The sequence below is a fragment of the Typopeltis vanoorti genome, chromosome 17 (genome assembly GCF_054136105.1).
Source record: "Typopeltis vanoorti isolate ZY-2024b chromosome 17, IOZ_Tvanoo_1.0, whole genome shotgun sequence".
NCBI classification, from domain to species: Eukaryota; Metazoa; Arthropoda; class Arachnida; order Uropygi; family Thelyphonidae; genus Typopeltis; species Typopeltis vanoorti.
This window is the reverse complement of record NC_143565.1, coordinates 96,864,918-96,878,318: the sequence shown is the minus strand read 5'-3', so window position 1 is coordinate 96,878,318 and position 13,401 is coordinate 96,864,918. Positions and strand designations below refer to the sequence as shown.

At 35.3% G+C, this 13,401-nt stretch overlaps 1 protein-coding gene across 1 annotated transcript in view; it reads right to left on the bottom strand.

Annotated features, from left to right (window-relative positions):
* The window catches only part of ACOX1 (acyl-CoA oxidase 1), a 129,827-nt gene that overhangs the window by 97,335 nt on the left and 19,091 nt on the right, over positions 1–13,401 (bottom strand). Inside the window, exons 3-4 of the mRNA XM_090406739.1 lie at positions 12,211–12,380; positions 2,156–2,263 (exon numbers count right to left, since the gene is read on the bottom strand). Of these exons, the coding sequence (XP_090262865.1) occupies positions 2,156–2,263; positions 12,211–12,380 (278 nt within the window). The remainder of the gene's footprint in view (positions 1–2,155; positions 2,264–12,210; positions 12,381–13,401) is intronic.

Genomic DNA, 13,401 nt, shown 5'->3' with positions numbered 1-13,401 from the left:
TTGCCCTTCTCTCTTTCATTTGCAAAACTATTGGGTTGGAGGTCAACTGAAGTAGGTCATTGATATGTAGAAGGAAGAGGGTTGGTGAGAGAACAGAACCTTGTGGAACCCTGATATTAGTTGAATGGTGAGAGGATAAGGAACATCTGCCAAAAATACTTAACCCCCTCATAGGGGATTAAGTATTTATGGCTGTAGATCCATGTGTGTGTTCACAGGGCCGGTTTGCCTGCTTGCAGGATGAAAAATCACAGATAAACTGGGGGGGGAAACCCTGCTGTCCACGCCCAAGACCGACTAACTTGGCTATGGCCGAGGAAGATCCTTAAGCTCCTCACGTCGGCGACGGGAATCAAATCTACAGAACATCAACCACCACTGACTTCAATTCTGATCTCCAAACCCTCCTCCAATGGATTTCAGATAACCTCGTCAATTTCTCCCAGCATTATTTTTGACAACACTCCAATTTCCAGACATGAGATTTTTCTTCTTGGAATCATCCTTACATTAAGCCTCTTCTGGCATAAACACATTACAACCATTACATCTTCAGCTTCTAAAAAAACTAGGATTTCTTTTTCACTCAAGACATTACTTCACCTCTGAACAGCTGCTAACTTTATACAAATCACAAATCCACCCCAGCTATAGAATACTGCTCTCACATTTGGAGTGAGGCCCTAAGAGCTTCCTTAAAATGCTTAACTCAATACAGGGAAGAGTAATTTGATTAATAACCATTGCTTACCAACACACTCCTCCTACTTTTGCACAGGCATTTGGTTTCTGCATTATGTGTATGCTATAAAAAACCAACCTAGTCAATATTTCCATGGTAAATATTCATCTGAAATAACATCAAGAATTTCCCCAATCAGTACTAAATCTGTCGAAACACATGCAGCTGCAACCCAACATTCCATCACAGTACACTTGAAACTCACAGAACCAGTTTCTTTTCCTCCTCCTCCATCCCTCCTGCTATATTGTGAACAGTCTTCCATGTGATGTGTGTCCCAGGAATACAATATACAAGCTTTTAAATCAAATGTAAACAAGTTTCTCCTTTCCTAACCCATTATCCATACATGGTACTAATGTAGTACCTCCTCTTGTTGATGAGCTCAACATAAAAAGGCAGGGAAAAAAAATCCTTAGTACATCCATGGTAAATATATACTGTAGGTTTGCAAAAACCTTTCATGGGCAAGAGCCACATAAAGTAAAATACTTCAGTTGTTTAGGTAGAATTATTAATGAAGATAGCAAATGAAATTTGAAAAATAGAATACACAGAGCTGTAGGGAGCCAATCAGTTGAATAAATCTATGTTGAATAAGAAACTAAACAAATCACAAAAGAGCATTTAAACTTATGGATTTGAGAGATGGGTTTAGAAATAAACAGCTGATCAAAGACACAGATGAGTCCTAAGAAAAGATAGGAGCAAACCAATCACATTAATGGCAGTATCATATGAAAAATGAAGCTCAGAGAAAGGAACCTGACTGACAGCCTTAACAAATGTGTGAACTTAGCTAATCTAAGGTGGCAGTATGGTCATTCAATCAGAATGAAAGAGGAAAGGTTAGTAAAACAGTGTATAATGCCAGAATGGCAACAAGTAGGAGGAATTACAATTCATGTTGAAAAATGAATTAACATGGATAATAATAAGAAAGCAGCATTGTATGAATTAATGTTTTACATGCATAGTTAGTTCATTCAATGGGCTATCTTAATTATACAAAAAAAAAAAAAAAACTTGTTAATCATTAATTTGATTAATAAATTATAGAAATTACTATAAAGTTTATAAAGTTTTTTTTATAGCATTATGTGTATGCTATAAAAAAAACCAACTTAGTCAATATTTTCATGGTAAATATTCATCTGAAATAACATGTGAGAGACGCTTATTTTAAGCAATAAAAAATAAAATAAAAAAACCCATCCCCCCCAAAAAAAAAAATTGAAATCAACTATGGAGCCATGCTGATTCTTCCTAGATGGCCTATTCATTTAAACAAATGCAGTTTACTAACTAAAATCAAATAAAATCTAAATAACTTAACATTTACTGAAGATGCAACTGATGAAAATTTTCAAAGTAAGCAATGCATTTTTAAAAATTAAAAGGGACAATACTTGCAGCTGCCAGGCCACCATTTTATTGAAGACAAAGTAGGAGTATCAAGTTCAAATTCCTTTGTTTCTGGTTTATATGTGGCAGTAGTTTCAAGTCCTCGAAGAAAAGTACCTGTCAAAATGAAAGTCCATTAACATAAAGCTGTTCAAATTTTAATAAATTGTAATATATCATTCTTTCAACAAATGGTCATAAAACAATGCATCCTCAGTGTAGTTTCTAGCATATCTAATTCACCTAATTCTAGATTAACATACAATACTCAAGTATATCATAAATTCAGCTTTTATCATAAAAACTAAATAAGAACAGAGAGGAGGTGAATTCTTTAAAGTACTTTCACAAAATAAAATTCTATATACTGAAAAACCAGTGTATTTTCTCTCTTTCTCACACACACACACACACACAACCTTTAAAGGTGTATTCTACACCTGAAAACTAAACAAAAAAAAGGCCTGGAAATTAGCATTTCCAAGATATATAGCCCTTTGTAGTTTTAGCAGAAATGCCAGAACATACAAAGCAAATAAATGCAGATCAATGAATCATGATTATTAAAAAATTATTTTGCAAAAATTGTAAAAATTCTTTAGTTACATAAGGTTCTAGTAACAAACAAAATGGACAAGGTCTCACTGTCCAATTTTCCATTTGAAATTTGCCCACATCACTACTTGAAATTGGTTTGCACATTTGATAAGTATCTTCATGCATAGTGTAGAATATCAACTACTTCCTCCTTTTTCTGATCTACAGAACATGAATAGATCATCTTAATCTCAGTAACATAAATTATCTTGCTGAGAATAAGATAAGAGGTCACTTAAGGGTCAAAGCCAAATAACTGGAGGAGACCTCCACATCACCTTTCAGGTTTTGAACTGACTAGGGCACAGGGGCTTCTGACCTGATGTCCAATCTTCACCTTCACATAGTGTACCCCATCAGTAGGTATCTACTGGGTACTGAAAGGATGGGCTGGCAATTCAACAACTTGTACTTTCTATTGGCTCAAACCATAAATGCATATGATGGTACAACATGAGACCATGCCAGCTGGAGCATCTCTCAATTAAACAAGGCCACCACTGTTTAAATCAGAGAACAACAGTGAAAAGTCAACTGCTGGAACAAGCTCCAACTCAACGTCTAGAAGAAGAAGAATACCAACATCAGAAGCACTGAAGATAGAAACCATCAATATAAGGAACTTTTATGTAAAGGAAATCAAACCTGCAGAAGAATTGAAAAAGTACATGAACAGAATTGGCATTTGGCATTACTGAGATGAAGGAGACAAAAACATTTAGTAAGATCTCACTTAAGTATAGGATGTTGTTTTCAGGCAATAATGATCAAAGCAAGGAAGGAGTAGTGAGAGCATTCAATACCAAACATGAAGATAAACTTCTTGATTAGAAGGCAGATCTGAATAGAGGAAATGAATCCCACAAGGCATATAGGAACATTTTGGGAAAATTTGGAAAAAAGGGAAAACTAATAATAATAATAATAATGGTAAGTATTTACTAACTTCTGCTCAGGACACAGATTAGTCATTACTAACACCATGTTTCAACATAAAGATGTGCACAAAGAACTTATTTCTTATCTTCTCTCCATCTGAATGGAGAGAAGATAAGAAATGAGAACAGCATCATTGACTACGTCTCTGTTGATAGTGATATCAACATGCTGGTTCAGGATATAAGAGTGTACAGAGGATTTGAAATTGGAAGTGACCATTACTTAGTACTAAGCTGGATAAAAATGGATATCACATTGAAAAGATCAGTATGTAAGAGTTATAAAAAGAATTAAAGTTCAGCAGCTTTTACAGGTAAATTGTAGATTTGACTATATAAACATTATTGAAGAAAAAATTGAACAAATTGAAAAGAAGAACCAAACATTGGAATCTCAGTGGCAAACTCTGAAGACGATATTGATTCAGCAAGGGAGGTTGTCTGCAAAGATAGAAAAATAAGAACACCGTGGTGGACAAAAGAAGTTAATGAAGTAGTCCTGGAAAAGAAGGAAACATACCAAAATTCCTAGCAAATAAGTTGGCAGATGTCCTAAAAGAATATAGAAAAAAATGTAAGAGCTAAGCTATGTGTAAAATTAGCTAAATAAAAGTCAAGAGAATACTTTGGTAATAGTATGGAAAATAAATATCAGGAAGGTGGCAAAATGTTCTGGAGGAAAGAGTACTATAAGAGGAATCAAAAATGATAATGGTGACATGAAAACTGAAGATAAGAATATCCTAGATGTCTGGAGTAATTACTTTGAAAGACTTGAACAAACCCTTTCTTTCAGGCTTACACAGTGATCCGAATACATTTTGGAAAATTATGGAGACAACTACCATGTTTGAGTAAAACTTTAGTTTGATATAAACCAAAATCCACATTCGACGTTTTGATCTTTATATCAAGGTCATCTTCTGGAGCATATATACTATTATACAGAGAAACAAGCTGCACTACAATCTACATGGTTTGTTAAAGTACTAAAGTATATGGTCTGTTAAAGTACATTTGTCCACATATTACGCTCTGGTTACTTCGTGTGGCAAAATAAATTTTACCTACAAAAAGAAGGCACGGCCATGGGCTCACCACTATTCCCCCCCAATCGCTAACTGCTATATGGAAACTTTTGAGCAAAGTGCTCTTGATTCCTCCACTCTAAAAGCTACAGTGTGGTTTAGATATGTTGACAATGTGTTCATTATCTGGCCACATAGGCGACAAACGCTACACACATTCCTCAGCCACCTGAACACATACAATTTATGATTGAAATTGAAAATCAGAACTCGCTCCCATTCCTGGACATACGTCTTCCTTCAGGTAGTCTATCCTTCACGGTCTACCACAAACCGACACACACATACATGCTAATTAATACCACCACCCATCACAAAAATATGGAGTCATTAACACCCTTACAAAAGGAGCTATAACAATTTGCTCTAACCAGCAAGCTCTGAAACAGGAACTAAAAATCATCAGCGACACATTTATAAATAATGGCTATAACAAAAATACTATTAATAAAATACTTCATAAAACATCATCAAAAAATAATCTAGATTACAGTAAAACCATTTTTGTTTAATTTGAGCTTAATGTACTGAAGATGCCTGTGACACACAGGCAAAATTATACTATTAAATAATCTTTGTATGCAAGTTTTTTCCGTTATTAATTTTGTATCGATATGTCTACTCACGGTATATCTCTTTTAAAACTTAGAGTAAACAAAGCTGGTATGGTGGGTAGCCAGCTGAATAAATTGATGTGGAATAAATGCCAACAAAGGTTGGTCAATTGGTAGAGCTCTGCTACTAATGGCTCATGCAAAAAGTTAAGCAAGTTTGAGCAAGTTTAGTAGTTGGAAGGGAATCGATCATTCGATACTGTTGGTACACTCTCCCTCGATGAGTCTTTGAACTCCCTGGAGGTGTCAAATAATAATAATAATAATAATAAGACAGAAATTAGCCAAAACATCAAATTAGCGATATACAAGACAGTGTTCAAACCAGTTTTAAGTTATGGAGCTGACAGCTTGTTTGGAAATGAAGCACTTGATCAAAGACTAGAGATGAGGATACTGAGAAAAATTAGGAGAGTGAAGTGATAGCAGAATCATGTTAAAAATGAAGATATTAGAAAGAAACTTGACATTATTAGCATTTCAGAATGTCAGCAGAGCTAATATAAGGGTGGTACAGTTAATTAAATAGAATGGATGAGGAAAGGATAGCAAAACGTGTTTGATGCCAAGATGGTAGGAAAGAGACCCAGAGGAAAACCAAGGTCTAGGTAGATTGATTCAGTTAGAAGTGGCTAAGAAGCAGCACAAAATGTTAGATATGATAATATTGGAATTCTCACAAGTAATAGACTGATTTGGAAGAAAAATTTGAATAGGAGATTAATAATGTAAACTTGTTTTTTTTTTTATTATGCGACTCCCACTACAAAAGGTTTAAACCTATAGTACATTACTGTTTAATATTTTAACGGTATAATAGAACACAGAAACTAAGTAAATAATTCATTTATTAACTTGATGCTGATATTTCGCTGGTATTATAACCAGCATCTTCAGAGCACCTGCCTCCAACAATAGCTAACAACATACGTTTAGATGTGGCCAACATCCTAATCAAGTCCAAGCCTCCAAAAAATAATATCCCACATAAGGAATTCATTGCTATAAAAGAGTTACACAACAACAGCCAGATTACCATAACAAAAGCAGACAAAGGAAATGCAACCGTGGTGATGGACACAACTGAATATGAAAACAAAATGCACACACTATTACAAGATCAGTCAACATACAAAATTATAGATCGCAATCCCACCAACACACAAAAGAATAAGGCCCGAAAATTATTAAAAAAAGTCACTTCCTGGCCCAAAGACACAGTTAACAAACTCAAACCCTTCCATGTTAAAACACCGAGGATCTATGGATCACCAAAAATTCACAAACCAGGCACACCCCTACGCCCAATTGTGGACAGTATAAATAGTCCCACATACAAACTGGCTAGACATTTAGCGAAGCTACTAGCCACTCTCACTAACAATTCTCCCTCCTTTATCAAAAATTCAGCACACCTAAAAAGCTCAGACTTAATAGTAAGCTTTGACATCACTTCACTATTCACAAATGTACCACTAATAGAAACCCTCAATCTACTGAAGTCACACTTCCCCCCAGATATATTTGAACTATTCAAATTCACAATACATGCAGGATATTTCACATGGAAAGGGAAAATATACAAACAAATTGATGGGACAGCCATGGGCTCCCCCCTTTCTCCCCCCCTAGCCAACTTTTACATAGAACACCTGGAAAAACAAGCAATCAATACAGCCACTCTCAAACCAACACTTTGGCTACGCTATGTTGATGATGTGCTCGTTATTTGGCCACATGGCCCTGAGACATTGAAAACATTCTTAGCACATTTAAATAGCCAACATCCAAAAATCCACTTTACTATGGAACTGGAAGCCAACAACTGTCTGCCCTTCCTGGATACACTCATCACACGTCTCCCAGATGGTTCCTTATCATTTTCAGTTTTCAGAAAACCCACACATACAGGCAGATACTTACACAAACAATCACACCATCATCCTTCTCAACAATATGGCATATTAAAAACGCTAACCCATAGAGCGAGAGCTCCCCCCTTTCTCCCCCCCTAGCCAACTTTTACATAGAACACCTGGAAAAACAAGCAATCAATACAGCCACTCTCAAACCAACACTTTGGCTACGCTATGTTGATGATGTGCTCGTTATTTGGCCACATGGCCCTGAGACATTGAAAACATTCTTAGCACATTTAAATAGCCAACATCCAAAAATCCACTTTACTATGGAACTGGAAGCCAACAACTGTCTGCCCTTCCTGGATACACTCATCACACGTCTCCCAGATGGTTCCTTATCATTTTCAGTTTTCAGAAAACCCACACATACAGGCAGATACTTACACAAACAATCACACCATCATCCTTCTCAACAATATGGCATATTAAAAACGCTAACCCACAGAGCGAGAGCAATCTGTTCAAATGACAAGGCTCTTACTGCTGAACTCACTCACTTACGCCACACCTTCTTGGCCAACGGCTACAATCCACAAAAAATAAACAAAATACTAAACACTCCCAAGAAACCCCTCCCACCATCCACCACAGAGAACTACAACAAAACAGTCACCATCCCCTACATTAAAGGCACATCCGAAAAGATCTCAAGAATTCTCAATAAACATAAACTACGCACTACATTCAGACCATATAGCAAATTAGCCACCCTCATCCGCTCACCCAAGGACAGCATTCCTCCTTTATCACATCCAGGAGTCTACCAAGTACCCTGCTCATGCAATCAAGCCTACTACGGTCAAACAGGAAGAACTGTGAATATCCGCATCAACGAACATAAACGATACGTCCTGAAATATCATTATGGGAAGTCGGGCCTAGCAGACCATGCTCTGGATACCCCTGCACACAGGATCAACTGGAAAAACACAAAAGTACTACACAGAAACCCATATAAATCAGAGAGATTGTTCTTAGAGACGACAGAAGCCCTAAAACACACTCCAAATCTCAACAAATATGGCTGTATTAACTTGCCGAAGATCTGGGAGACAGTCATATTAAGAAAAAACTAGCACTTTTCTAGGACTCTAGTAATATATGATAGCGGTTTTTTTTTTTTTTTTTTTTTTTTTCAGATAGAGGGCGCCAAAATCAGGACTCTAGTCTTTGTGTTGCTGCTACAATTTTAAGTACACCATGTTGTTTTAGTCTCGCGTATTGTGACAAACAAGTGGTTTTTGTGCTCTGAAGATGCTGGTTATAATACCAGCGAAATATCAGCATCAAGTTAATAAATGAATTATTTACTTAGTTTCTGTGTTCTATTATACCGTTAAAATATTAAACAGCATGTTCGACGAACAAATAAGTCTGTCCACACGTCTATAGTACATTAGTATTATGGGCAGGTTAAGGTTCTCTGATTCTTTTCTTTTACAAAAAAAATCTGGAAACCCTGCTCTAGAGAACAAACACTGAACTTTTTCAAGTCTAGGAAGCCTTAAGTCACTTAAGGCTTCCCATAAGCAGGGAAATGGTCTCACAATAGGCAATTAAATTCATCTACACCTATGTCCGTAGTGGTATTGAACTCACAATTCACTCACCAGAGACGATATCCACTTAATCAGGTTGGGGATGATGTCTAATCTTCAATTCTGCTTCAGTAGCTGAATTTTCACTTGTTCATTCTAATGAACACGTAGGTCTTGTATAACAAGACAGTGTCCAGACTGGAATGATATACAGTTGATAAAACACAAGCATATATGTAGTTTCAGCCCACATACAATCTGTTGAGTTACGGTTTAAAGATAGGTGTTAGCAATGTAAGAACATCACAGGAAAAGTGAAGCTAGAAGAATAATTACAGAAATTATGTCAACTGAATTGGAATTATTAAAAAAATCCCAAGCAAGATCTATTCAAGTACTAGGGATCAAGGAAAATGGAGTGCCAAGTGAAGAAACATCAAAATAAGAAATTAGTTATGCCTATGGTTCCCTTAAATTATAAAGGACAGCTCAGCTTATATATAAGTTGGTCCTCATTAACCCTCCAGCTGAATATCCCACGATTTCCACAGGATAGCTTCTATTTTGCTTTTCTTTCTACTGAGGATTTCACTTTTTCACATGCTTACATGCATTGGACATATTAATTTTTTCACCTATTTCTAGTTTGTCAATAGAAGACAGCTGAGATTACCTTGAGTGATTAGGATGAAGATGCAGTTTTGCAAACTTTACTTCATGTGAGCATTTTATGCTACAAGTTGAGATGCCATCTAAAAACACTTATGATTTTGAGACATGATATTTTTATTGTTGAAGGCACATTGAACTGGCAAGTTATTTGTATAATTCATAATGTATTTCACATCTTCAAATATTTAGAGATTTTTTATATCATTTAGAAAATGCTTACAGGCTCTTGATTCTTATTTTTATGTTTGTTTTTTATATTCTTATATTTTATATCTGTTAGATTACACCCATATAATGGCAGCAGAATGCGATTCTGATAAAGAATACATACTGGGAATGAACTCCGGTCACTCAGATACAGAGTTGTCTGGCTTGGAAAATGTTCAATACTAAGAAGAGCTCCAGCTTTGGACTGAAATTTTTTGTGCTTTGTGAGACAGAAAGCGGTTATGTTCGTGATTTTCTTTTGTGTACCAGAAAAAGAACCATATACAATAAAAACTGTTAGCACTAAAAGTGTTCTTCACCTGATGGACTTTTCTGGGGGGTAAAGGTTGATGTGTCACAGTGGATAATTGATATATGTCACCAGATCTTCCAGACTGACTTGTAAAAGAGAAGACTGATATTTTTAGTACAGTGAACAGTAACAGAAAAGGTCTCCCAGAGGAACTTGGAATAAGATAAGCTGAAAAAAGTATTAGATACTGTAATGTTAAAAATGCTTCAATAAAAATATTTCTCAATTTTATCAAAATCTGCTGGGAAAAAAAAAAAAAACTTTTTTTTTTTTTTTTTTGAAACAGATCAAAAAATTATCCAGCTGGAGGGTTAAACACTTAAATTAGAAAAGCCATCTCAGGCATATAAAAGCATTTTGGAAACATGTGGAGAAAAGATTCCATATATAGAATATCATTACTAACACTATACTCAGGAAAAGAAATTAGATAAATTCTCATGGAGAGAATGCGCACAAAAATTGAGTGCTGCCCTCAGTGGTCTAAGATCTAAAAGTGATCCTCACCCCTTGTGTTCAATCCTGTTTTTGAACACAAGGGGTGATGGTCACTTTTATTTCAAATCCCTTTTTATTTCAAATGGGTACCCTACTGGAAAGATAGTTTCTAAGTATCAAATAGCTCTCAGATATGGAATATAGACTAAAATTAACATCACTATTTGATACATATCCACAGGGGCTTAAAAGGTTGAGGATAGCACTACACATACTTTAATCTGCATTACTAGCCTCTCTTCAACTACTCATTCCCTTGACAAAAAACTTGTCAGTCTCACATACTGTCAAATCTGACAATTGAGTCATCTGAAATCTAAGTTGTGATTACAGACTGCATCAATCTGCAGATTGCAGGTATGTAGACTATATACAGACTCTGGCTAACAAGAGAAAGAGAGGTGATCTACAAACTTCTGAATGGGTGTTATAAGATACTGTCTGATGAAAATTTTCATTATATGGAAGGTGGGAGAGAATACAGGGGCATCCATGAAAGTTAAGTTCGTTTATGGTTAAGAAAGTGACAAGATCTAGATTTTTCTCTCATGAGTGAATAAGATAGTTTGTCTTTAGAAGTAGAGAATGCAGCTAATGTGAATGAGTTTAAGGGAAGGTATGGCAGCTGGTGTGGGTGATGTATAACCTCTCTCGATGAGTCCTTGACTCTCTGGAGGTCATATAATAATGGGGATGATGAAAATGGTATAAAAACCATCAATGTTGTACATAGGCAACTGTTAAAGAAGGAATGTGACCATATGATGGAGGTAGTAGCCTTCAGGGAAAAGAAGTCCCATATACTTGATGCCTTAATGTATCCAAGTAATAATGTTGATTACACTGATTGTTTGACCTTTGGCAATGACAGTGATTTGTCATTAATTCATTCATTCAGCATATCACTAAATTAGTGGTGAACTGAATCATGCAATTTTTTTTTTTTTTGAGAATCACAGTCATGAAAGGTCATAAATCTATCATATTGTTGGTACTACAGGCTGTCTAAGGATTACATAGGCAATAAAATAAAAAAAAATCATCTGCTATGTAAACTTATCAGCTAATACCCATCATGCTCCAGCAGAATTTGAACCCACATTTCAGAGTTCAGAAAGTGAGGATTCTTACTGAATATTTTTTAAAAAAACGTGTGCATGTGTGTGTGTGTGTATATTGGTTTTTGAAAAATTTCAAAAGAACTACATGATTCTGCACACCCTTATCGAAATGCATTTTGTTGTATTGCAGAATGTATCATGACAAGAATGTAATTATCAAGAATTCTAATTTGAGATCCAAAAGGTGTCTCAATTCATTTAAGTTATTCTACTTGATTGTCCAACCAAGAGTGGCATTGCTTTACAAAAGGAAGCAATGGAAAACAGCAATTCTTACAAAAAAGATGATTTACCATTTCTAGCAGTCAGCTGTGTATAGACAATTTTCCGGTTTGGAAACCGCTTTTTTAACCGAAAAAAAATTTAGCTATCTGCATAATGCAATTATAAAGTCAGGCTATCTGCATAATGCAAATATAATAATAGTCTACTATAAGACTAAGCATTTATTCTCAAGATAAACTGTTAGTTAAGAATTCTCACCATATAAAGCACTGTATTCATATTAGTATAAAAATGCTAAACAGGTTACACACAAAAATTAAATATTCTTTACCATGTCCAAGTTCTGTTTGTGCATAAGAACCAATAATCTTCATCTCTAGAGCTGGTGGTAACCATTTTGTTTGTTGATCCTCATTTGCTAAGCCCATTAGTGCAGGAATAAACATCACAAAGTGAACAGTAAGTGGAGATGCTTCATGTACAATAGCATCACCAATTGTCCTATACAGAATAAGAGAATAAAAATTCTGATCACAAACATCAACAGAAAGCTGATGTGCATATATATTTTATACTTGAACATCGAACAATTATTTTCTACAAATACATTAACAAAAAAAAAAAAGTTCTCAACTTATTATATATTAAAAAAAAAATTCTTTGCTGTCAAACTACCAAACCCATTGCCCTCACCACAGTCCATCTCCAAAATTATGGAGGTTATCAAGCCAACTTCACTATGTGGAAGCCCACCAGTTGATTATGACACTAGACCTAACAGATCTCTTAGCCAACATCACTCACCTTTGGGAATGTGTGCATTGCAAACATTTGGCCTGCACTGTTTGCACTTAACATTTCTAGGGTATTTGATTCATGGCATATGAAGGCCTCCTCAACAAGCCTTTAATCTATCTTCTTCGGTCGTCCAACTAGATTGTATGGTCTTCCGAAAGTTCATAAACCAGGCATTCCATTGAGGCCAGTTGTAGATTGTATAGGTTCTCCCGCTTACAAAATTTCAAAATTTTTTTATCAAATTTACTCACTTCTTCAACTAGAAGAACAGATACTTATATAAAAAATACCTTAGATTTCAAAAATAAAATTTCAGATCTTCATTTGGACATTTCGAATATCATGATCAGTTTAGATGTTGTTTCTTTATTTATAAATGTTCCTTTATCTGAAAGCATTGAATTACTGCAACAGGAATTTCCTTCAGACATTGTAAAATTATTTGATTTTGTAATACATTCTGGTTATTTTTTCTTTAAAAATACGTTTCAACAAATTTCAAATAAATAAGTATCAACAAATTGAAGGAACAGCAATGGGCAATCTTCTTTCTCCTGCTATCTCCAACTTTTGGAACATTTTGAACAACGTATCTTTGACATCATTTCTCCCAGACCTACTCATTGGTTCAGATATGCTGATGACATTTTTGCTATATGGAATGGCTCTTCTGATGAACTTCAACAGTTTCTCGCTAAGTTAAATGCACTTCATCCAAGGATCC